This window comes from Hylobates moloch, unplaced genomic scaffold, assembly GCF_009828535.3.
Source record: "Hylobates moloch isolate HMO894 unplaced genomic scaffold, HMol_V3 SCAFFOLD_5, whole genome shotgun sequence".
Lineage (NCBI taxonomy): Eukaryota > Metazoa > Chordata > Mammalia > Primates > Hylobatidae > Hylobates > Hylobates moloch.
In genome coordinates, this window is record NW_026652280.1 from 3,189,570 (window position 1) to 3,212,759 (window position 23,190).

The window sequence follows — 23,190 nt, forward strand, 5'->3', positions numbered from 1 at the left end:
TTTAAAAGCAAAGCTGTACCTAAAAATAGTTCCTCAAATTTCTCACTAATATATTAAAAGAAATAAAGACACCTTCCTGAAAAAGAAAGCTTCTGGTTTTCTTATGAATACCTTTTCTTTCAGTTCTGAAATTAATTTCTGCAGAAATATCTCTGAAACAGCAGAAATCCTGCCCTTCATGGTTGAGTCCATCTAGAATGCTGCCCTTCTCCACAGGTGTGCTTCAGGGAAGTGGGGCTGCTTCCCTCTATCACATCAGATCTCCACAGAGGGTGTTTTGATTCCTAGCAAAATGTCTTTGTTAACATCATCATCAGGTTATGAGTCTTAAATGAACTAATATCGAATGAGTTAATATCTGTGGAAGTTACTAGAATATCTAGCACATAGTAAGGGCTCCAAAAATTGATGAATTAACAAATGACTCTTAGTAATATGAAGAGTTTATAGTTAAGAGTCACGTGAGCGAAGCACACCAGGAAAATATGTTCAATGCTCACTGAGATCCGAACACACTATGGGAATTAATGATACGTAAGGACCAAGGAAGGCACACAAGAAGAAAAGTCAGAATGCGAGCAGCATAGCCCTGAGACAGGGAATGAGTCAGCCTGGTGACTGGCGGAGAGAATTAGATTGCCAATTTTAGGTGGGCTTTACTGCCAAAGGGTATTTCCTACCCGTTTATCTACTTTTCAATGTTCTCCCATGTTTCAATTTTTCTATATAATCCTAGTAGAATTCTTAAGACATACAGTAAAGAGAGTGCCATGGGCATCTAAAACGCCCTAATGTAAACAGTTTATACCAGTTTCATGGAGCATGAGTGAGAACCACAAAGTTATGCTTTCTGATGTTTGCTAAACAAAAATAACTTATTCTCTAAAAATGAGTCAATGAATGAAAGAATTAAATAACTGACTGTACTCAAACTGGAAGTGACATGAGAAACTATAATTTTTCATTTCTGGTACCAGATCTGAATTAGAACACTTTATTTTCACTAAACTTCAACTTCTCCTATAAATTACAAATACATATTGAGCATGGGCTTTATGCACAGCAGAGTCTTGTAGGAAAAGAGACAGTAAGATATACAGTACTTAAATTGCAGGGTGAAAAGATGTTTAAAGTAATAACTTACTAACCGGAGATAGTCAGGGTAATTTCCTGTGGAGACCCCGAGGAAGGCGTGGCAGTGGGCCCAGCGGCCTGTGCCAGGACCTGGCTCAGGCTGGAGTTGTTAATGGTCAGGGTGATCTCGTGGGGACCGCCGGAGGGGGACACCAGACCTTGCGAAGTCATCACTTGAGTGAGGTCTTGGGTCCCTGATTGTCATTACAAAGCAAAACAAAGTTGAGCTTCAAAAAAACCAATTTCCCCTGTTTTTATATTAAAAATATTTTAATTAAACTGTTATTAAATATTTCAGTAAGACAAAGATTTAAAACAAAGCATCAGTCATCTCTAATTCCTTCGTCTAAGAAGAAAGCCTTGCGATGAAATGAAGTCTGGATGAAAAGAGTAATTAAATGAAGATAGTAATAATCTAAGGGCATATATTAAATACATATCATTAATTGTAAGAAAAGCTTATTTTATTCTCAGGACATTTGATTTATTCTCTTCTACAAAGAGAAGAAAATGACATCGTAACATCCTAAAATCAAATATGTGATCACAAGCAAGAAACTGAAACACCAGCTGTCAAAATAAGCAAAAGTGAGTGGCTCTTACCACTGCTGTTGGTGGTCAGCACTGAATCCTGCTCAGACAGCGGGCCTATGGTCAGGTTCGCAGAGGTCACTGTGGGCTGTAAGGACAGGCCTGAGATGGGCTGGATGACAACACTGGCGGGGACTGTGCTGTCCGACGTCTGGAGAGAGCTGTTCTGTGGGGCCAGGCCAGGCTCCCCCGTGAGCTGCTGAGCTAATAGGTTGCCCTGCTGTAGCGTCTGCTGCAGAATGCTCGGATCGATCTGAAAAGCAGCGCAGGTACTTGTAATGAAAACTTCATGCTTCTCTGTGATGCCAAGAGAATTACAGCACAGGAGACCATGGAAGGTGTCATACCTGCAACGTAATGTTATTAATGCTGGCAGCATCGATTCCAGAAATCTGTACATTTGGTCCAACCAAGTTAGCGGCCAACTGTAACTGGATGCCTTCTAGGGTAGCCAGGCTCCCATCTGTCAGAGACACAGTCAGGTCACCCCCAGCTGGCCAGAGAAAAAGAAAGGGAATGACCGAGTGTTATGAATCCTTCTTAAAACTAAAGTAATTCATTTTTTACATAGGGATTTTTAAATACATAAGTAGTACACATTATGTCAATACAATGTTGTTGTGGAATACGAACACCTAGTTTATACCATATACACATATATGCTGTCTAATCACCCTTTATACCATATATACACACACTGTCTAATCACCCTTTATACCATACACACACATACTGTCTAATCACCCTTTATACCATATATACACATACACTGCCTAATCACCCCAGAAACCTACTTTATACCATACACATACACTGTCTAATCACCCTTTACACCGTATACACATACACTGTCTAATCACCCTTTATACCATATACACACACACTGTCTAATCACCCTTTACACCATATACACACACACTGTCTAATCACCCTTTATACCACATATACGCATACTGTCTAATCACACACACTGTCTAACACCCTTTATACCATATATACACACATACTGTCTAAAACCCTTTATACCATATACACACACACTGTCTAATCACCCTTTATACCATAATACCCTTTATACCATATACACACACACTGTCTAATCACCCTTTATACCATACACACACATACTGTCTAATCACCCTTTATACCATACACACAGTCTAATCACCCTTTATACCATATACACATACAGTCTAATCACCCCAGAGCAACTCTGTCAAACAGATACACTTTATACCATACACAGACACTGTCTAATCACCCCAGAAACCTACTTTATACCATATACACATACACTGTCTAATCACCCCAGAACAACTCTGTGAAATAGATACTCATATTGCCCACTTTAAACATATCAGAAAAGTAGCTCAAAAAGATTCTACTGATTAGCCGAAGGTTCAAAACAACCACTACTACTGAGTGGCGGTCAGGCTGCAATCATGCCACGAGTCACAGAAACAGAAAGAAGGGCACACGGGACATCTGACTGCCATGTACAACTGCTGCATTTACTCGCAGGTACACAAACCAACACAACTAGCTAAAATGTAACACTTCTCAAGCACTACGAGACCCAAGAACAACTGGAAAACTGCACTATATCAAAAACAATGCTAATGAGTATTTATAAATTACACTTCTCACTACTAAATTTATGAGAATGCCAACTGAGTAAAAACAAGTTTACACCCACTGAAAACAAAAGCTAAACAAAGTGCTTAGTGTAAAAAAGCAGCTGCCATGGAAGACAGAATGGGGAATGGAGCAATGTCTGCAAGATGGAATTCCAATGTTTCCGAATGCCTTATAAGGAAAAGGCTCAAAGAAGGGAAACATGGTGCTACGGTAAACAACATCTCTTCTATTGTGAGAATAGACAGCAGCAGCGCAGAACAGTTCAATCACTGTGCCGCTCTCATTCCCCCAGCTCAGCGTTTACCTGACACAGAGGCAGGGAGAATAGCTTGGCCCACCAGTCCTGGTTGCAGCAGATTCTGATCAAACTGTCCTGTTAGAACAGAGTTGTTCATGATAAACACGTTAGGGTCGGTAGAGGAGGAGTTGAGGAGGTTTACGGGCTGCAGTCCTTCCGACGAGCTTCGAGTCATAGGCTTTCTGGCCTTCTTTGGGTCTGGTTTATAATGAAACTGCATGTGTGTCTTCCTTCTACCCGAGGTACGGAAACGCAGCTCACAGTGCGGGCATTTGAAGGGCTTGGCTCCCGTGTGCAGACGCATGTGGACCTTCAGACTTCCCTTTGTGGAGAAGGCGTTGCTGCAGACGTGACAGCTGAAGAGCTTCTGACCTGTGAAAAGCCCAGCCAAGAATCAGCAGAGGCGATGGCAGTCGCGACACTCACACCCACCCCACTCAGCTGTCAATATGGATGTAAATATGTTGAATCAGTGGATGGAAGTACTTTAATGAGAATCCCTTTCACTTATAAGATGTTATGGATGTCAAAGGCAATTGTTGCATAAATTTAACAGTATTTATGCAACAGTCTAATCACCCCAGAGCAACTCTGTCAAACAGATACACTTTATACTATACACAGACACTGTTTAATCACCCCAGAAACCTACTTTCTACCATATACACACATACACTGTCTAATCACCCATTATACCATATATACACACACTGTCTAATCACCCCAGAAACCTACTTTATACCATATACACATACATTGTCTAATCACCCCAGAAACCTACTTTATACCATATACAAATACACTGTCTAATCACCCCAGAACAACTCTGTGAAATAGATACTCCTTTATGCCATACGCATACACTGTCTAATCACCCGAGAAATGTCCTTTATACCATATACACATACAGTCTAATCACCCCATAACAGTATATTGTTTACAATTTGAATTTAGCATTTTCACAAGCCTTTGAGGTTTACAGGGTTTCTAAACCACTGCATTATTCTGAACCTTGATTGGAGTATTTGATTTATATTTATCAGGAGCTAATGGGTGGTATGACTTAACAGCCCAGCTCTGAATTACTGTCACTTTTCTTTAATTTTACAAATGGTACTTTAACATCTCAGCATCTCTCTATCTTCTCTATCATCATCTATCTTCTCTACTCTCATCATCTCTATCTTCTCTTCTGCCAAACAGGGGCAACCAAAATGCCAGCACAGGTAGGCATCACACTGGGAGAATATGCAAAGGAAAGTTCTATTCTAGGGTCAAAGGGCTGTGTGCCTAGTATCATGTACCTAGTTCCTTAGGCTCTTTTCATGATTACTGGGTATATCAAAGGCCACGAAGGCTCGGAGCACCATGAGCATAGGCTCCACCCTCCAAAAGCCTCTGGGAGCTGAAAAACTTCCTGGCTGGCTTTTCCCCTCTACTGTCCAGGAACAAATGCTAATTTTTACAGGATGGTGCACACTAGGATCCACAAAGGGACTAGTGCAACCTGCTATCCCAACGCCACCCTGGGTTCCTCAGAAATCACACCTCTACTTCGGAATGGAGAAAGAGCACCAAAAGGTATTTATCCAGAGACTTCCATTTCTAGTCCTTATCCACGTAGCCTACGCTGAACGCCAAAACCAAGGAAATGATGAAGCAGCGTGCACCAAGTCATCATGGACATCACTGGGCGCCTGCTGCATGAGAGGCCATGCCCTAGACCTGGGGGCACAAAGATAAGTGAGGCTGGGCCCTCTATATCCACGAAAAGTTCGCTGCATTACACAAAAGAGACAAATACAGGGAGCCTAATGAAACAACAGAAAAACTGCACACAGGACAGTCATATAAACAAGCTCAGGGATCTGTTTATCTGGTTACAAATATTAACCCATCAGAGAAGAATCACAGGGCTTCAGGTAAATGTGTGAAAGTCCATTTGTTCTTGTCTGTTGAATTCTGCTTATAACCAACAATGAAGAATGTAAATTAGTCTCATAATCATAATTCTATGAATCATTATAACAACAGCTCTGCATTCACTGTGCGTTTACCACAGACCAATCCATTCCTGAGTGTTTACCAAAGGCCAAACACTTTTCCAAGCTATTTAAATGTCTTAATGCTTAAAGCTATTTAAATGTCTGAACTCCCAAAGACGGAGGTACAAGTATTAGCCCCATCTTCTGCAGGAGAAATTTGTGGCTGAGAGGAGAACTTTGTCTAGGACCACAGAGCTCACAGGAGGACTACAGGATTCCCAAGCGGGCAGAGGCAGAGGCAGCCTCCCCACTGCTAGCAGGCACTGTGCAGAATTCCAGAAGCAAAGGCGCAGACAAGATGAAGATGAGAAAAAGGCCAGGAAAATTGGACATTCATTTCTGCCTTTGCAAGAGTTTCTCCCCATATAAAAATAATTATGAAATGATAACTGCCATCAGATTTGCTAAGTGCCAGTTTTTACAAAACCTCAACAAACTAAATCTCTTTGGCTTAAATGAGACTAAGAGGTAATCTTTTTAACAAAGTTATTTAAGCATGAGTAAGAATACGTGACAATTTTTAAGAAAAATTCAACTTTTGAGACCTAATCCTTTTTTTTCTTAGTGTCATTTAGACAGTTTTCCCTGTGTCAGGAATAAAAAAATCTTTTCTATCACTTTCTTCATGGTGCCTCATTTTTAAGCTTTCTATAATTTGGAAAGTATTTATGTACACAAAATACATAGGAACAAAACATACGAAATGCTATCCTAAGGCCTCCACCAATGATGGGGGGATGTTTTCCTTACCTGTGTGAGTCTTCACATGACAATCAAGAGTGGATTTCACAGTAAAACTCTTTCCACATTCATCACATTTGTATGGCTTTTCTCCAGTATGGATTCGAACATGCCTATCCAAAAAGCATTAATTATAGACACATTGACAAACGACTTCATGGTTTGAAATTTATAACTACAAAAATTAAAATTAGGTGTTACTACGTTCTGATTAAGTTTGGCCAAGAAAAACTTTAAGCTTCACTCCATACAAAAAATACCATAAACAAATCCAAATAACAACCAAAATATTTGCAAGACAAATTAATAATAGAGATAATTTCCTTAGGGCCAGGAGCAGTGGCTCATGCCTGTAATCCCAGCACTGTGGGAGGCCGAGGCGGGCGGATCACCTGAGGTCAGGAGTTCGAGACCAGTCTGGCCAACATGGTAAAATCCTGTCTCTAGGCCGGGCGCGGTGGCTCACGCTTGTAATCCCAGCACTTTGGGAGGCTGAGGCGGGCGGATCACAAGGTCAGGAGATCGAGACCACAGTGAAACCCCGTCTCTACCAAAAATACAAAAAATTAGCCGGGCGTGGTGGCGGGCACCTGTAGTCCCAGCTACTCGGAGAGGCTGAGGCAGGAGAATGGCATGAACCTGGGAGGCGGAGCTTGCAGTGAGCCGAGATCGCGCCACTGCACTCCAGCCTGGGTGACAGAGCAAGACTCCGTCTCAAAAAAAAAAAAAAAAAAAATCCTGTCTCTACTGAAAATACAAAAATTAACGGGGCGTGGTGGCAGGCGCCTGTAATCCCAGCTACTCAGGAGGCTGAGACAGGAGAATCGCTTGAACCCAGGAGGCAGAAGTTGCAGTGAGCCGTGATCACACCACTGCACTCCAGCCTGGGCGACAGAGAGAGACTCCATCTCAAAAAAAAAAAAAAAAAAGAACGTCCCACTCTTCTGGTCTTTAGGTACAGTCAATGGAGACACTTTATGTCGCCTTGGTGGCATCTTGTCTCTGCTAACTGGCTGGCATGCCCCATCCACAGGCAGGTCACAAAGTGCTGTCTCAACACCTCCATGTGACACCCTTGCCAGGCCTGACTTTCTCATCTATGACTCCACCACTAACCCCTACTGGAAAACGATCTCTCCCTATCAGTTAGTTCATGAGTTCCTCCAGGCCACACACAACTGCTGGCCAGACTGGACTCCTTCTTATAAACATCCCAAGTTTTCCATCACAACCCCTTAGCTTCTCCTCTCCTTAGTTTAACTTTCTATGTCTTATGCCCAACCTCAGATCACACCATCAACTTAGATCCTACCCCGGAACTTCACTGCATGGCTCAACGAGAGCTCGCTGTTCAAGGGTCCTGTAGCCACACCACGCAGTGGGACCTGGGCTCTCTCTCTTCTCCAGTCACCTCCCTCATTGTCACTCTCTAGCTGAACACACCTCCCCTTCCTGCTATGATCAAAACATGAAGGCCAGCAGTCAAGGTGTGTGCTCACTAGGGTGGCACTGCCAACCCAGCAGCTCCTTGAAGCCACCTACCCTTTCCCTGCAGCACCTGCTGCTGCCCTCTGTAGAATAGACTGCAAGGAACACACCCTTTGGTTTTCTGAAACATCCTGCAATATTAAAATCTTCACAGTTTGTTTTATTAAGTTGCTGAATAATTAGTTCTATCTCCTAGAGCAAAACATAAGCATCCCCCTTATATACAGAAACTCTTCTGACTCTTTACGAGAACGGTGATACTTTGGTCTTCCTTTCTCCAGAAAGGAAGGACATTCTGAGAGCCCCTTCTGTTCTTTACCATGGGTGTTGGTTTCCAGATTCTTCATGGTTCTGCTCAGCTCGATCTCATGTATAAGCCACTGCTGTTTGGCCAATTGCCAATTAGTCTCCCTCCTGTCAAGCGCTTGTGTCCCGCTCCTCACACTGACTGGTAGGCCTCAGGCGGGAGGGCGCCTGCTGCTCTTCTGCCTGTCCACAAAACTTAGAGCCCTGCCTTCCTCAATGGATACATTTGTTTTCATTGTTTACTACTATGACAACCATACAGAAATAAGCATAAGCAATCTACAGAGAAAACAGACTTTTTTTTTTTTTTGAGACGGAGTTTCATTCTTGTTGCCCAGGCTGGAGTGTAATGGCATGATCTCAGCTCACCACAACCTCCACCTCTCAAGTTCAAGCGAGTCTCCTGTCTCAGGCTCCCGAGTAGCTGGGATTACAGGCACCCACCACTATGCCCACCTAATTTTGTATTTTTTAGTACAGACCGGGTTTCTCCATGTTGGTCAGGCTGGTCTCAAACTCCCAACCTCAGGTGATCCTCCCGCCTCAGCCTCCCAAAGTGCTGAGATTACAGGTGTAAGCCACCACACACAGCTGAAAACAGACTGTCTAATTAATATTCTGAACGAGTTTACTACAGAGAACTAATTCAAGCTTAAAACCATACATTCAAGTAAGTAAGCTGCCATCACTCAGGTGAAACCAGGTTCAGAAACTAATGGCCCTGCTGCAGTGAAAGTCACCAAAGGAGCAGCTGCCTGCACCTCCAGTCTTCAGAGCAGAACCCACACAGTGTAGCCATGCCCTCACCTCACCAGGTCGCTGGGCTTCTTGAAGCTCTTGGGGCAGTATGTGCAGCAGTTGGCGTGCTTGGGCTCGTCCTGCAGCTCCGCCTGCTTGTCCCTCAGTTCACTGATGCGGTCTTTTTCTGCCGCGGACTGCACCAGGACCTTCTCCGACACCGTGGCGCTCTCCTGAGGCCGGATCTTGGCTAACTGGGCTGTCTCCTCCTCTGTGAAAGTGATGACCTCAGGACGAGACTTCCGTGATGCATTTCTCTCGGAATGTTCTTCCTCTTCCTCCATACAAATGTCTACACAAAATCAAGGAAAAGGGATCAAAATCCTAATGAAGAAAACTTAGGTTTTTAGCAAAACAATTAAAACTAAATAGGTATGTATGTAATGAAAATTAATAACTCAACCAAGCTATTTTTATGATGGTAGAGAGTTGCTATATTTTCCCACCTCTCTTGAGAAACTTAGGTCATGGAAAGAAAACAGCCAAGTGTACTGGAAAGTGGGGGAAGGGGGATGAACAGAGGTTGGTGAAGGGGTGGAAACATCTGCTTAGATAGAAGGAATAAGTTCTAATGTTTGATAGCAGAGTAGGGTGATTAGTTAACAACAATGTATATTTCAAAGTAGCTACAGGAGAGAACTTGAAATGTTCCCATACTAAGAAACTGCTAAATACTTAAGGTGATGAATACCCCAAGTACTCTGATTTGATCATTCCACATTCTATACATGAAACAAAATATCACATGTACATCATAAATATGTACAAATATTATGTAACCAAAAAAAGGCCAAGGGAAGGGCATCCTTTAGGAGAGCGATGACCAACATTAGGAAGACGCTCAGATTAAAGACCTGCTTCTACTCCTCCCTGAAAATTCAGGAGTAAGCTTTGAGGCTGACAGTGCCCACACAAGCTACCGGTATTCATAAATACAGATATTCATTTATTAATAAGGGCAAAAAACGAATTACCATCAGATTTTTAAAAACCAGAAGCCCAAAAATGGGAGTCCAAATTAATAAATTAGCAAACGGCCCCCAACTAAAAACAATTACTATAAAGAAGAAAATAAAACTTTAAAAATATATGTGGTTGGCCCTCTGTATCTGTGCCTTCCACATCCATAGATTCAACCAACTGCAGTTAGAGAATACAGATATTTTTTCTCTTGTTATTATTCAATAAACGACACACTATACTGGCTATTTACAACCAGGTGCAGTGGCTCACACCTGTAACCCACTGCTTTGGGAAGCTGAGATGGAAAGACTGCTTCAGGCCAGGAGTGTGAGACCAGCCTGGGCCACACAGCAAGACTCCATCTTTACCAAAAAATTAAAAATTAACCAGGCATGGGGGCGCACGCCTGTAGTCCCAGTATATTGGGAGGCCAAGGTGGGGCTTGGCACAGAAGTTGAAGACCGCGTCTCTACAAAAAAAAATTTAAAAATTTAAATTAAAAATTTAAAAAAATCAGCCAGGCATGGTGGTGAGCCTGTAGCCCTAGCTACTCAGGAGCCTGAGGTGGGAGGATTGCTTCAACCCAGGAGTTCAAGGCTGCAGTGAATTATGATTGTGCCATTGTACTCCTGCCTGGGTGACAGAGTGAGACCCTGTCTCTCAAAAGAACCCCAAACTATTTACATAGCATTTATATTATATTAGGTATTATAAGTGATCTAGAGATGGTTTAAAGTATACAAGTGGACGCGTGTAGGTTACATGCAGATACTATGTTGTTTGATATCAGGAACTTCAGCATCTGCAGATTTTGGTGTCCTCAGGAGTCCAGGAACCAATCCTCAGCTGATACTGAGAGAGAACTATATGCATAAGTATTCATTCCTAAATGACAAAATAAGGATGCATTCCAATTGATTACAAAGAATACTAGAGAAGGAGTAAAGTTTGGCTGGGAGCAGGGAGGTCATTACTGTGCGACTGACTGAAAAAACTTACAACTCAACAGAAACACTAAATTGCAAAGTGGACAGTGATTAATTCACCAAATAAGTAAATTTAAAAACAAACTGGATAATTTTTCTTAGCACATAAAAGGGAAAAAAGATGAGAGATGGGAGGGGAGTGGGGAGGGAAGAAGAAAAAGAGGGGAGCAAAGGACTGTGAGGGTGTGGGTTGAAGGAGAAAGTCATGGAGGATAAAGCCAGTGGACTCAACGTCCATCTCGTAGAAATTCCAAAAACAGATACAGCAAACTAAAAGTCCACATTATACCAATAAAGCTTGGAATGATTTGAGGGCAGCTTATAGATAGCGGCCCCACCAACACACATGAGGAAATAAGGAGGTAACTCTGTTAACATTCTTTAAGGAACTGAGAACACAATCGGTATAGCACAGACTGGAGACAGAGAACAACAAAATTAAGCACGATAGACAGACAGCATGAAACAGACGGCAAGTGTTAGGCCAAGCAGGCTAACGTCACAATAAACGTGAGGGAATTTAACCCCTGTCCAAGTCTCTAGGTTTGGGCAAAACAACGCAATTTAACACGGGACTTTTCTCCTATGGACAAGAGTTCATCTGCAGTTTCCCCCACAATGATCCAAGGAAAACAAGACATACAAGGTGAATCTAAATAAATATGTAGCAGTGAGATGAAACCCAAACAGAACCCCCAAATCGATGCTAGAATTCAGTAGCATTAGAAGCTTTATTAATTGACGGGAAGGAACATGTAAAGCGGCTTAGAGATTATTTGTATTTGGCTGATAAATTAACACTCTCCAAATGACGGGGTTCTAGAAATAATGCCTGGATGTCCTATAGCCTTTAACTCATTTGAAGGAAAGGGTCATTTTCTTTTTATACTCTATGAAATCTCATGACAAAATTTTAAAAATGGAAATAAAGGCTTTACTAAGTATCATCAGATTAAAGAGTTTGAACTATCTCAGTATAACAGGTCAAAAACTTTTATTCCAGAATTATCTACTAAAGAAACGAGGTGCACAATGGCTCTGGCAATGGTTAAGTCGCAGTTTTTGTTACTTTGAGGGAGTTTAGGCAAGTTTTACAGACTTATTCCTCAAAACAGCAGAGAAACGTAGACTGCCATAACCCACCGGGGACCCCAGATGGTCTCACTGTGGTCTTTCGGTCAGATGGTGGCAAAGCAGGCAGAGGGGGCAGTACCTTGAGAGAGGATGATGGGCCACCAGCAGGTCTGACCTCTGATGACAGTCCCCATTTAGCACCCGTCTCCACACAGCCACTGACACAAGATTCACCGACAACACTGCACACCAACTGTGCCAGGACAGGATGGCCGTGGCACAGGCAAGAGCCCAGGCCAACACATACACTCAGACTAGCCGTGACCTCCAAGAGTGTCAGAACTAACACGGATTTAAAAACTGCAATCTGTGTGCTGGCACAATGTGTCAAAATATAAAATGTGCTCTATTCTTAACTCTATAATTTCATTGTGGAACTTCCTAAAAAGAAGTTGTCTTATAAGTACAAAAAGTATAAGCACAAAAATAATACTCAGGATTTTTCCACTTGGTATGGGACTTGGGCGAATTAACTTGTCTAATGTTTAGCTGGTTAGTGTACAAAATGAGATTAATCCCTCCAACTATGCAGTGTTTTGTGTCTATTACGTGAGACAATGTAATGGCAAGCACAGGTTTTACCAAGGGTTACAGTACTCCATAAATGCTACCATTACCATTTCAGTGAAAGACCAGATACTAGCTACATATCCATCAATCCATCAACAGAAAATTATATCATAAAATATGATGGAATTCCATGGAGTCATCTGAGCTGATGTAGACCTGTGTTCAATAAATTAAATATGCCTATAATAAACTTCAGTAGACAAAAAATAAAGCATACTACAACACTACATAGAGCAAGATACCATATTTGTTAAAAAACATTAAAGTCTCTAGCAACATGTGCGCCTAAGTATGAAAGGAAGAGCACACTGTGACAGCAAATGCTAATTCAGTGTGTGGTGATTTGTAAGAGCAGATGTTTTCTTCATTGCACCTCTGAATTTTTCTTCAAAGAGCATGTATGCCTTTCATAATCAGAAAATAAAACTATTAAAAACTCAGGGTGCTACTGAACTAATCAGTACATAGCCAGGTCAAAATACTCATGGTGATTTGTGAATGGATTTATTCCTAAATTAGCATCGGGTTAATACACCTTGAATCAACAAATGGAAAATACCTCCTCCTTCTGTCTCTCCAGTGGCTGACACAGCAGAGGGGACTGTTTGGTGTCTCTTCATGTGCTTTTTACAATGCACTGTAGTTCGGAAACCCTCCTCACAAAATGGACACTTATAAGGCTTCATGCTCATATGTGTGGCCATGTGCCGGGTGAGGCTGCCATTGGTGGTGAAGGAAGCATTGCACACACTGCAGCTGAACGCCTTCACTCCTACAAGCACAGAAACAGAGAAAAAAACGGCTGGAACAAATCCTATTTCATTACCTTAAAACCAGAAGCAGTCAAAACCAAACAAAGATATGTTTAGTAAGTCACAACATTATCTTGAGGCTTAGCAGAGTTTGGTTAAAAAAAAAAAAAAGTAAATTACAAAATTATAGACAGTTTATTTGGTGTGGGTTTCCAATTTTTAGAAATGGGATTGTTTTAAGAACATGGAATTTGACATAGGACATCTTACTGCCTTCTCTACTGAAATCAGCAGGCTCTGTGAAGTCACAGTCTCCAAAACAAATCAAGTCCTCTCTGTCCTCGGTCTTTTACATTTAAACTGGCAACATGTGGATTCTACTCCAGAAATGTTTTCTCCAATCCATCTTTTCATCACTCCCATAGCACATGAGGTAGAGCAGGCATTAAGAACTAGTCTATAAATCTTCTATACAGCTTTACTTTCAAATAAAGTCCCATATAGAAGGCCCTCTCTCCTCTGGACCAATGACACAGAACCAAGTAACTAGCTATTTTCCTCCTATTTCTGTCTTTCTTCCACCCTTCCTTATAAAAGTCATATATTGCTGCTCTCTGCCTCCGTAGCAGGTCCTTCAAAGTCCCATATAAACTACTCCCAGCAATCTTTCCAATATCCACTAAAACCACTCCTCAATCATCAACCTATGGACCAGTCAATAAAACTTTTCCTTATTTTGCTTGGCTTTATGTTTCTAAGCAGTATATCTTCATTTTCAAATAAAGCCTTATACAAAATATACACTGATATTAAACTTATAATGAATATACTGAGTATATTAAACAGATAACAGAATATGTTAAAAATATTTTTAACTGTACACCATGTATCTGATAAAGGCCAGTAGCCAGAATATAAAAACCTCTTACAACTCCATAAGGCAAATAATCCAATTTTAAAATGGGCATAGGATTAGAACAGACATTTCTCAGTGTCTGTGAAAGATGTTTAACATGATTAGCCATCGAAGAAATAAAAATCAAAGCAAAACCACAATGGCACGTGGGAAGGCTCATGACCATCCACAAGGCCGGTCATAAGAGAAGCAATAATAGCCATTGGCAAGGATGTGGGGAAACCAGAGCCCTCCCACGCTACCCTGGGCTGTCAAATCCTACAGCCACAATGGAAAACAAATGTTTTAACAGAGTTAACATATGACCAAACAATTCCACTCCTAGGTAGAGCAATGAGCCCATGTCCACACAAAAACTTAAATACAAATGTGGATAGCAGGATTACTCATAATAAACAAAATATGGAAATAACCCCAATGTCCATCACCTGATGAATGGATCAGTAAGATGTGGCATATCCTACAATGGAAAGGAATGAGGTTCTGATCCACCCATATAGCACAGGTGAAACTTGAGCACACTGTGCTATGAAAGAAGCAGACACAAAATGCCACGTATTTCTATAAAATACCCAGGACAGGCAAATCCATAAAGACAGAGGTAGATACTGGGTGCTTGAGGTTCTGGGCATTGAGGGGAAATGAGGAGTGACTGTTAACGGGTACAGAGTTTCTTTTGTGTGTAATAAAAATGTCCTAAAATTACAGTTTTGATGGTTGCAGAACTCTATGAACATACTAAAAATCACTGAATTGTACACTTTAAGTGGGTGAATTGAATGGCATATGGATTATATCTCAGTAAAGCTTTTTTCTTTAAGGACTAATCTCCAAGTACAAGCCAGACAGTGACCTGTGTGTGTCTTCTCGTGGGACTTGAGGACCCCAGAGGAAACAAAGCCACGTCCACAGAGCTTGCACTTGTAGGGCTTTTCCCCGGTGTGCGACCGCACGTGCTGCTTCAGGTGGCTGGACTTCTTAAAGCCTTTGTTGCAATAGTCACACCTACAAAGCAAACATACAGAACTCAGACCACGTTAATTCATAGCACAATTACAAATACAGCACCTGAGAAGGGAAGAAAAGCAAACAAGCTTCACCAACAACCATGAAACATTTAGGCACAACTGTTACAGAACCAGGTGTGCTCTCCAACATTGAAGAAATTATAAACTATAAAACATTGCCAACAATCATTTGTTAGACCAAATTCTGCTCAGAGTATTTATAGTCTTAAATGTACTACTTAAAAAATAGTAAATCCTATAACTCCCCAGCAGACATAATATTTGATCAATTAGAAACTCTCTCTAAGCATAACAGGAAGAAAATGTATGCACTCTTTTCTTTATTAAGTCGTTAGACACTAAGAATCCTTCCATTGCCTCAGAAGCAGAATCATTCCTGCATCTAGTCACTTGGAAATGCCAATCCATGTACTCCTTTGATTTATAAAATACAAAACAGAGTGTACTGGAGTTATGCTGAATAATATATAAATATGCAGTATTATTTCCCCTTCAGTTGTTACTGAATAGACTAATGTTATCTTAAGGATTAAAATAAATTTCAAAAATCCTACTCACATATTATTAAAAGCTTATTCCATTAGTATATCTCTTTTGTCCATTCTCAAGTTTTAATCTCCAGTAAGAGGTTAGCAACGTCCCTACACTATAACCTAAGTCAAGACTGGGTGCCCACATAGAGGCAACTAACTTTCCTCTCAAGTCCAAATTAAACTAAAAGCTGAAGTGTCTGAATACATTTTGAAAATTCACTCTTGTAAATCTGGTTTGGCGGTGGCTCACACCTGTAATCCCAGCACTTTGGGAGGCCAATGCAGGTGGATCACCTGAGGTCAGGAGTTCAAGACCAGCCTGGCGAATGTGGTGAAACCCCATCTCTACTAAAAATACAAAAATTACTTGTATGCTGCACCGAGGGTGCTCGGTATGTACTGCTGGGCCAGTGGACGGACACATCTAAAAAGCTGTCTTTCTAATTGTGCTGTATCCTGGTACACAGATTGTTATATGTAAAGCACATGAAGAGTCTTGAACTAAAAGGTATAATATAAATTTAAGTAATTTCTGAAAATGGAATAATAATGACTTAAAACAGTGACGGGAAGCTGCAGCAAGAGTACTTCAAACAGACAAACTGAAGACTGCCGTACCCAAATCCTGGCCTGCTCACTTATCTGCTGCAAAAAGTTTAGCAAGTTAATCTCTTTTGTCTTAGATCCTTTATTTACAGAATATGGATGACAATGGAACTGTTTTGAACAGTTTTGAGAGAATGAAATTGCAGAGCCCTTGGAGCGGAGCAAGCACACAGCAGCATCCGTTCCTGCAAGCCGGCAGTACCATGAGCTGGTGTGTGCAGACAACTACCTGTAAGAGCGCCTGCTCTGGTCCTCGTTGTCCTCTAGAAACTGGGAACCTTGCGCCTGCAGGTCCAGTTCCTCTTGGGATGACTCCTGAATCAAGCGAGTTGTCTAAAATTTAAGAGAAGTATAAAACGAACTACTTGAATATCTGTGAATAAACATAAAACAACTGAGCAGCTAAGAACTAAGGATAAGAACATACATAAAATGTGGATTTAAGAGGGAGAAACCCCAAATAGTTCATTGTAATCATTTAAGCCAGAGCAATAATAAAGATCACTTACACAGATTTTATTAAATGAAGACCTGTTTATTTTCTATTACCCTACCTTAACACAAAGCTTAATCAACCATAAAACTGATTATTTTATATATCTTAATAAGAGATTCCTCTTTCATCTGCTCTACTCTTACTGACAGTGGATAAAATCCCACCTTCAGAGAGTATAATATTATGTCTCCTCTTGTCACACAAACCAGAGGGTGAGAAAGACATGCTCTCCGTCCCCAAGAACGGTACCACGCATATATGGAGCAGTCACACTGACCCCATCCCTTCCTGACAGCGGCATTACAACCCATGCTACCACAGCAAGGACGAAACAAAAATCTGGTCAATGTTTTCTACCCACTCTATAATAGATCCATGCTCACACTGAGCAGAGGGTAAGTTCCACTGACCTTCAGAAGGCCTGGAGTCACAGGACAGACTGTGAACAGTGGAGTCATCCACCCCTGTGCAGCAACTGCAAGTTGCTATAAGCAAGGGCCTGTGTTGCATTTGTTTACCTGACTTCCAAAACCAACTTAGATAAACTACAACAACAGAACTGGGTTTCCACAGTTTTATTTAGAGAGCTCTGGAGTAAAGTCAGCTGCTAAGAAGTATGTTCTCCACTTCCCAGATTCAGCATCTGCTGCCAATTATGTAGTTTCTAGCTACGAGAAAAATGTTCTGAAATTTTCACGGGAGGGCACATGAGGTAGAGTAGGCATTAAGAACTAGTCTATAAATCTTCTATACAGCTTTACTTTCATTGTGGCTGTAGGATTTGACAGCCCACAGTAGCGTGGGAGGGCTCTGGTTTCCCCACATCCTTGCCAATGGCTATTATTGCTTCTCTTATGACCGGCCTTGTGGATGGTCATGAAAATGCCCAGCCCTACCACTTGGGCAAAGCTACCAGTGGTGGATTTTAAAGAGGGATAACAATTGGTCAGTCATTTCTCATCACTATTAAGAAATTTCCAAAAGCAGAAAAATGAAAACCAAAACCAAAATTAAAATGTCTCCAATGAAGAGTAAGAGATAAAATTTTAAATGATGCATTTAAATATTTTTTAATGCCAGCATTCATTATATTTTCCTTCTAACATGTTTAAAAGTCCACAAATAAAAATGTTGAGGCTTTGTGCCTAAAGCAACATGGTATCTTTCAACGTGTTATTACATAACACTCTAGTAAACTCTTGGTTTTTAATCACAAATGCAAGGCCACACCATGGCACTGAAACCTTTAAGTAAAATTAAAATGTTTTAAGGAAAAAGAAAGCCTATGTACTAAACACTGAGGATTTCCCAGGTAATGCAGTAACCTTAATGCTACAAGAAGTGAGCATGCCTCTTAAAATTTCCCTTAAGGAAATTTTAAATAATCACAGTGAAGCATAAAATAGCACCTGCTAAATACTGCTATGTATGCACCCCTCTGTCCATACTCACTACATTCATCCCATCAGAGCTGGGAGCCTGCAGCAAGCTCTGCTGGTGGAAGCTTGTGGAGAGGGCCTGAGACTCAAGTGTGCTGGAATCCTGTAGCTGTTGGACAGGTGGAAACTGAGGCTGCTGATGGTACGTATCGGTCACTGTAAAACCTAAAATAAATTAGAAAAGAGGAGTTCTACAAAAATATTAAAGTTACATTAAAATGTTCTAAAAAAGGGGTTTATAAATTTAAAATGTCTAAAGGGGCATTTTTATTTTCTGAATTAGAATTAGACTAGCTGCTATTAGCAAGCTTTAACACTGTTTGCTAACAGGCAGGAGGCTGTGCTCAGCAGACATTACAGCACCGGAGGCTTTACAGGACGAGCCACCACGAAGTTCCAATTTCTACTCAGCCACCTTTTCTTGACTGGAAACTACGTGTAGAATGACTGCAAAGGTCACTTTCCAGAAGACCTAAGCAGACCACAAAATAGTATGCATCAATAAAAAAAAAATCTACAATGCATGCAAAAAGTTATTTGGTTTGAAACCATACATTTTGGAAGGGCCTTAAGAGAAAACATGTAAGGTTGTCATGAAATTAAATTCAACTGAGGTACAGCTCACTTACAAATTTCATTGAAAACCCACCACTGACCTTGGGGTAGCCCTGCTGGTTCGAAGGACTGTTGTGCAGGGGTCTGCTCTTCAAACTGGTCTATGTGCCCTCGAAGAGGGTCCTGTGGAGCCACAAACCCATCTAAGGATGAGATGTAAAAAAGGGGGACTCATACATTTGGAAGTTATTTCACACTTGCAAATCTATCCAAAAGTATACTTCGGCGAGTTTTCAAATATCAGACACCTTATTTTGAAAAGAAAACAGGGAGATAATTTACACACATAGATATGCTTAAAGCATTCTCTTTGCATTTCTAGAATATCATCCCTGAAAGCCTTTAGCATCTGTCTGAAAACTTAGACATTGTTCCATTAAACAATATTCTAAAATGCTATTACATTCCATAATTGTTTAAAACCTTTCTGGGTGTGCATGGTTGCAGGCACCATAGGGGTAAGTGTACAATCCTCCCCAAAGACGGAATACATTTGAGACATCCATAAAACAAAACAATAAACTGGTCAGCACATTGTTTGTTGACATGCCTGTGTAAGATAAGAAGCCTGTGCCAGATGCAGCCAGCTATGTCACTAATCACAGTCTACAGTTGACCTGACATTGTTTTTTGTAGCCAGACTTTACTGATGAAGGAAGCAATGTGCTGCTTTACATTCTGGTTCAGGAGCCTAATCTCACTGCAGACCAGTCACCAACAGTTCACTGACCTACATTAATCTTTGAATCTATACTGAATATACTTTATAGAATACTAAAGATCATACAGATGTACACTTGAAAGATGTCCTCGGCCGGGCGCAGTGGCTCACGCCTGTAATCCCAGCACTTTGGGAGGCCGAGGCGGGCGGATCACGAGGTCAGGAGATTGAGACCATCCTGGCTAACACAGTGAAACCCCGTCTCTACTAAAAATACAAAAAATTAGCCGGGCGAGGTGGCGGGCACCTGTAGTCCCAGCTACCGGGGAGGCTAAGGCAGGAGAATGGCGTGAACCCCAGGGGGCGGAGCCTGCAGTGAGCCGAGATCGCGCCACTGCACTCCAGCCTGTGCGACAGTGAGACTCTGTCTCAAAAAAAAAAAAGAAAGATGTTCTCAATATACTGGGGATAAAAGGTCACAAAATAGTATGCACTGCAAGATCCTATTTGTATAATTTTTTTTTTTTTTTGAGACAGAGTCTCACTCACTCCATTGTCCAGGCTGGAGTGCAGTGGCCCCATCTTGGCTCACTGCAACCTCCGCCTCCCAGGTTCAAGCAATTCTCCTGCCTCAGCCTCCTACGTAGCTGGGATTACAGGTATGCACTACCACGCCCAGCTAAGTTTCATATTTTTAGTAGAGATACGGCTTCACCATGGCCAGGCTGGTCTTGAACTGCTGACCTCAAGTGATCCACCTGCCTCAGCCTCCCAAAGTGCTGGGATTACAGGTGTAAGCTACCACACTCAGCCTTATTTGTATAATTAATATGCATACCAAACACACACGCACGCATGCACACACACACACACACAGACACACACACCCCTGCACATTTGTATGGAAAAAAATTGGAAGCACCTATATCAAAATAAGGACGGTAGATTTTGCTGTAGTCCTAAAATTTCAACTACCTCCTAACAAGATTTCTACTATTTCCTAACAAGAAGTCTGATCACTTTGTTTTTGTTTTTTAAAAAAAGAACTTCCCCTAAGAAATCTAATAAAATTAAAGAGTAAAAATCTAATTTAAGAGGACATGGAATGACATCCAATACTCAATTCAATCTCTTTCACATACAGCACAAATTGTTACAAAAGTCAGTGATGGGAGACACCAACGGACTGCAATGAGTGGGAAAGGCTGCAAAACTCTGTTGGGATCACTCAAAGAGTTAAATATCCTGAAACATTTACCTTCATCTGCTTCCAGGGGCTGATCTGCCAACTGCTGGCCCAGCCCTGCTTCCTCCGTGCCCACCACGTGCTGAGGCTCCAGGTCCAGCATGGCCTCGGGGTTCGCCGTGACCACCTCCGCCGTCTGCGGCAGCTCGTCGCTCTCGATCTCCACCTGCATCTGGGTGGAGGCCTGCATGCTCTGCTGGTCTACAGTGCTGTCGTCTATCGAGGCTGCCTGCTGATGCTGTTGCAGCTGCTGGGCAAGTTCGTATCTTCAGAAAGATTAACAACAGTTCATCAGACTAGATGCTGTCAAAGGTTACTGGCATGGGATACTACAGTGAAAAGCTGTCATTGATTAAACAACATTTTTTATTAAGATTTCATTTTGAAGTCATGATGGCAATTCAGGTAAAAACCGAACACATTAGTAACTCTGAAGAGAGCTCGTTTGCCTTTTCTTTAAGTGCTTCCACCGGCTACAAGACACGAGGCACGAAGGGAGGATGAAGGACAACACAAACCCGAATGCCTAATAGTTTAAAAACATTAGAAAGATGTCTCGTGTTTAAAAGTAAAACTCTCCCAACTCAAGTTCTGCAATGAGTCTAAGTATTCAGAAAAATACTTGTACTAATTGAGACGACACCTTTATAGACTATCTAAATCTGACAACACATGTGGTGCACAGACAGGCTCCAGCCTCATCACCTACTGTCTCTCACAGCCTGGGCCTCAGGCTTTTTATTGGACCCACAATCCAAATGTTGCTTTCAGCAACATTTACATACACAAAGTGTATCCAGCATATATTCATCAAAGTCAACAATTTCTCTTTCAAAGGAAAAGATGAACAATGAATTCAGCAATGAACTGAGAACTCGAAAAAAAAAAAAAAAGAAAAAATCTCACACAATTATCTGACTAACAGGCTGGCTAGTACGAAGAATATCTAAGACAAAGAGCCAGCCAGGTGCACAGCTCACACCTGTAATCCCAGAACTTTGGGAGGCCAAGGCTGGAGGATCACCTGAGGTCAGGAGTTCAAGGCCAGCCTGGCCAACATGGTGAAACCCCATCTCTACTACAAATACAAAAATTAGCCAGGTGCAGGGGTGCACGCCTGTAATCCCAGCTACTTGGGAGGCTGAGGCAGGAGGTTGCAGTGAGCCAAAATTGCACCACAGCACTCCAGCCTGTGTAGCAGAGCGAGACTCCATCTCAAACAAACAAACAAAAACACCCACACACACAAAAAAGAGCTGCCTGGTCCCCTCTTCTGCCTCTGCACACACAGACCATACAAGCTGCATCACGGGCTCTATTCCAGCATCTTAGGAATCTGCCTACTCAGAATTTCATTCTCGGTTCCAAACAAAATTTTCCCTCTTCGTTTTCTAATATCCAAAACAGACAATTCATTACTACTTTTACTGTGGAAGGGAGAACAAAAATGTGTCGCATAATAGAGAAGAGTTAGAAAATGCACGCCTGTACCTCCACTGTGATGCTTCCACACAGCAGCGCAGTGGCACACAGGGGTCTGTAAAAGCCACTCTAACCTAAGCCCATGTGTGTCACACACTAACTGATGGAGGCTTGTTTTCTGTTTGTTTCCTTGGTTCTTTGTTTTTTCCCATAAATTTTACTATAGTAACCTTCTTTACCTATCTTTAGCATGAGTATATGTGGTATTTTGGGAATTTCCAACAATTCAAGCAAAGGAATGAAACCCTGACTGGATGCTCTCCTTGTAGGCAGATTCCAAGTGCACACAATCTGTAAAAGCAAAGCACTGCAGCTCTGCAACGACAGGCTGATCTGCTTAGTGTCCTCTCAAAACTCTACATTGATCTCCTACACGTGTCCCTCGAAACTGATGGCAAACAATGGTCACACAATATACCACTTAATAAAGGAGACCCCGCAATTACACCATTGGTCACTGGGTCCAGAAACAAGGGCCTGAACACCCATATTCCCAATACTACTACAAAAAGTACACTGGAAAAGGCTGGCTTCCTGACTGAAAAAGATTTGATTTAACATTCCACTGAGCAAGCAAGTGCCCAAGCGCCATTCTTCTTAGCATGGTAAGCTCTCGGTCCAACTGGGGACCCGTCATCCTGCTACAGCGAGCAGAAACACAAGCATCCTCAACATCTATGTGCCCCCGAGTTCCCTAGTTCCCAAACACATGCAGTGCCCTGCA

General features: G+C 41.7%; 1 protein-coding gene across 4 annotated transcripts in view; it reads right to left on the reverse strand.

Annotated features, from left to right (window-relative positions):
* The window catches only part of ZNF236 (zinc finger protein 236), a 157,888-nt gene that overhangs the window by 52,130 nt on the left and 82,568 nt on the right, over window positions 1-23,190 (reverse strand). For all 4 annotated transcript variants that reach the window (XM_058438250.1, XM_058438252.1, XM_058438251.1 and 1 more), the window contains 12 exons: window positions 20,997-21,250; window positions 19,119-19,220; window positions 18,476-18,627; window positions 16,757-16,860; window positions 15,214-15,365; window positions 13,252-13,464; window positions 9,049-9,331; window positions 6,457-6,560; window positions 3,668-4,033; window positions 2,073-2,218; window positions 1,738-1,978; window positions 1,149-1,328 (listed from right to left, as the gene is read on the reverse strand). In XM_058438250.1, the coding sequence (XP_058294233.1) occupies window positions 1,149-1,328; window positions 1,738-1,978; window positions 2,073-2,218; window positions 3,668-4,033; window positions 6,457-6,560; window positions 9,049-9,331; window positions 13,252-13,464; window positions 15,214-15,365; window positions 16,757-16,860; window positions 18,476-18,627; window positions 19,119-19,220; window positions 20,997-21,250 (2,297 nt within the window). The remainder of the gene's footprint in view (window positions 1-1,148; window positions 1,329-1,737; window positions 1,979-2,072; window positions 2,219-3,667; window positions 4,034-6,456; window positions 6,561-9,048; window positions 9,332-13,251; window positions 13,465-15,213; window positions 15,366-16,756; window positions 16,861-18,475; window positions 18,628-19,118; window positions 19,221-20,996; window positions 21,251-23,190) is intronic.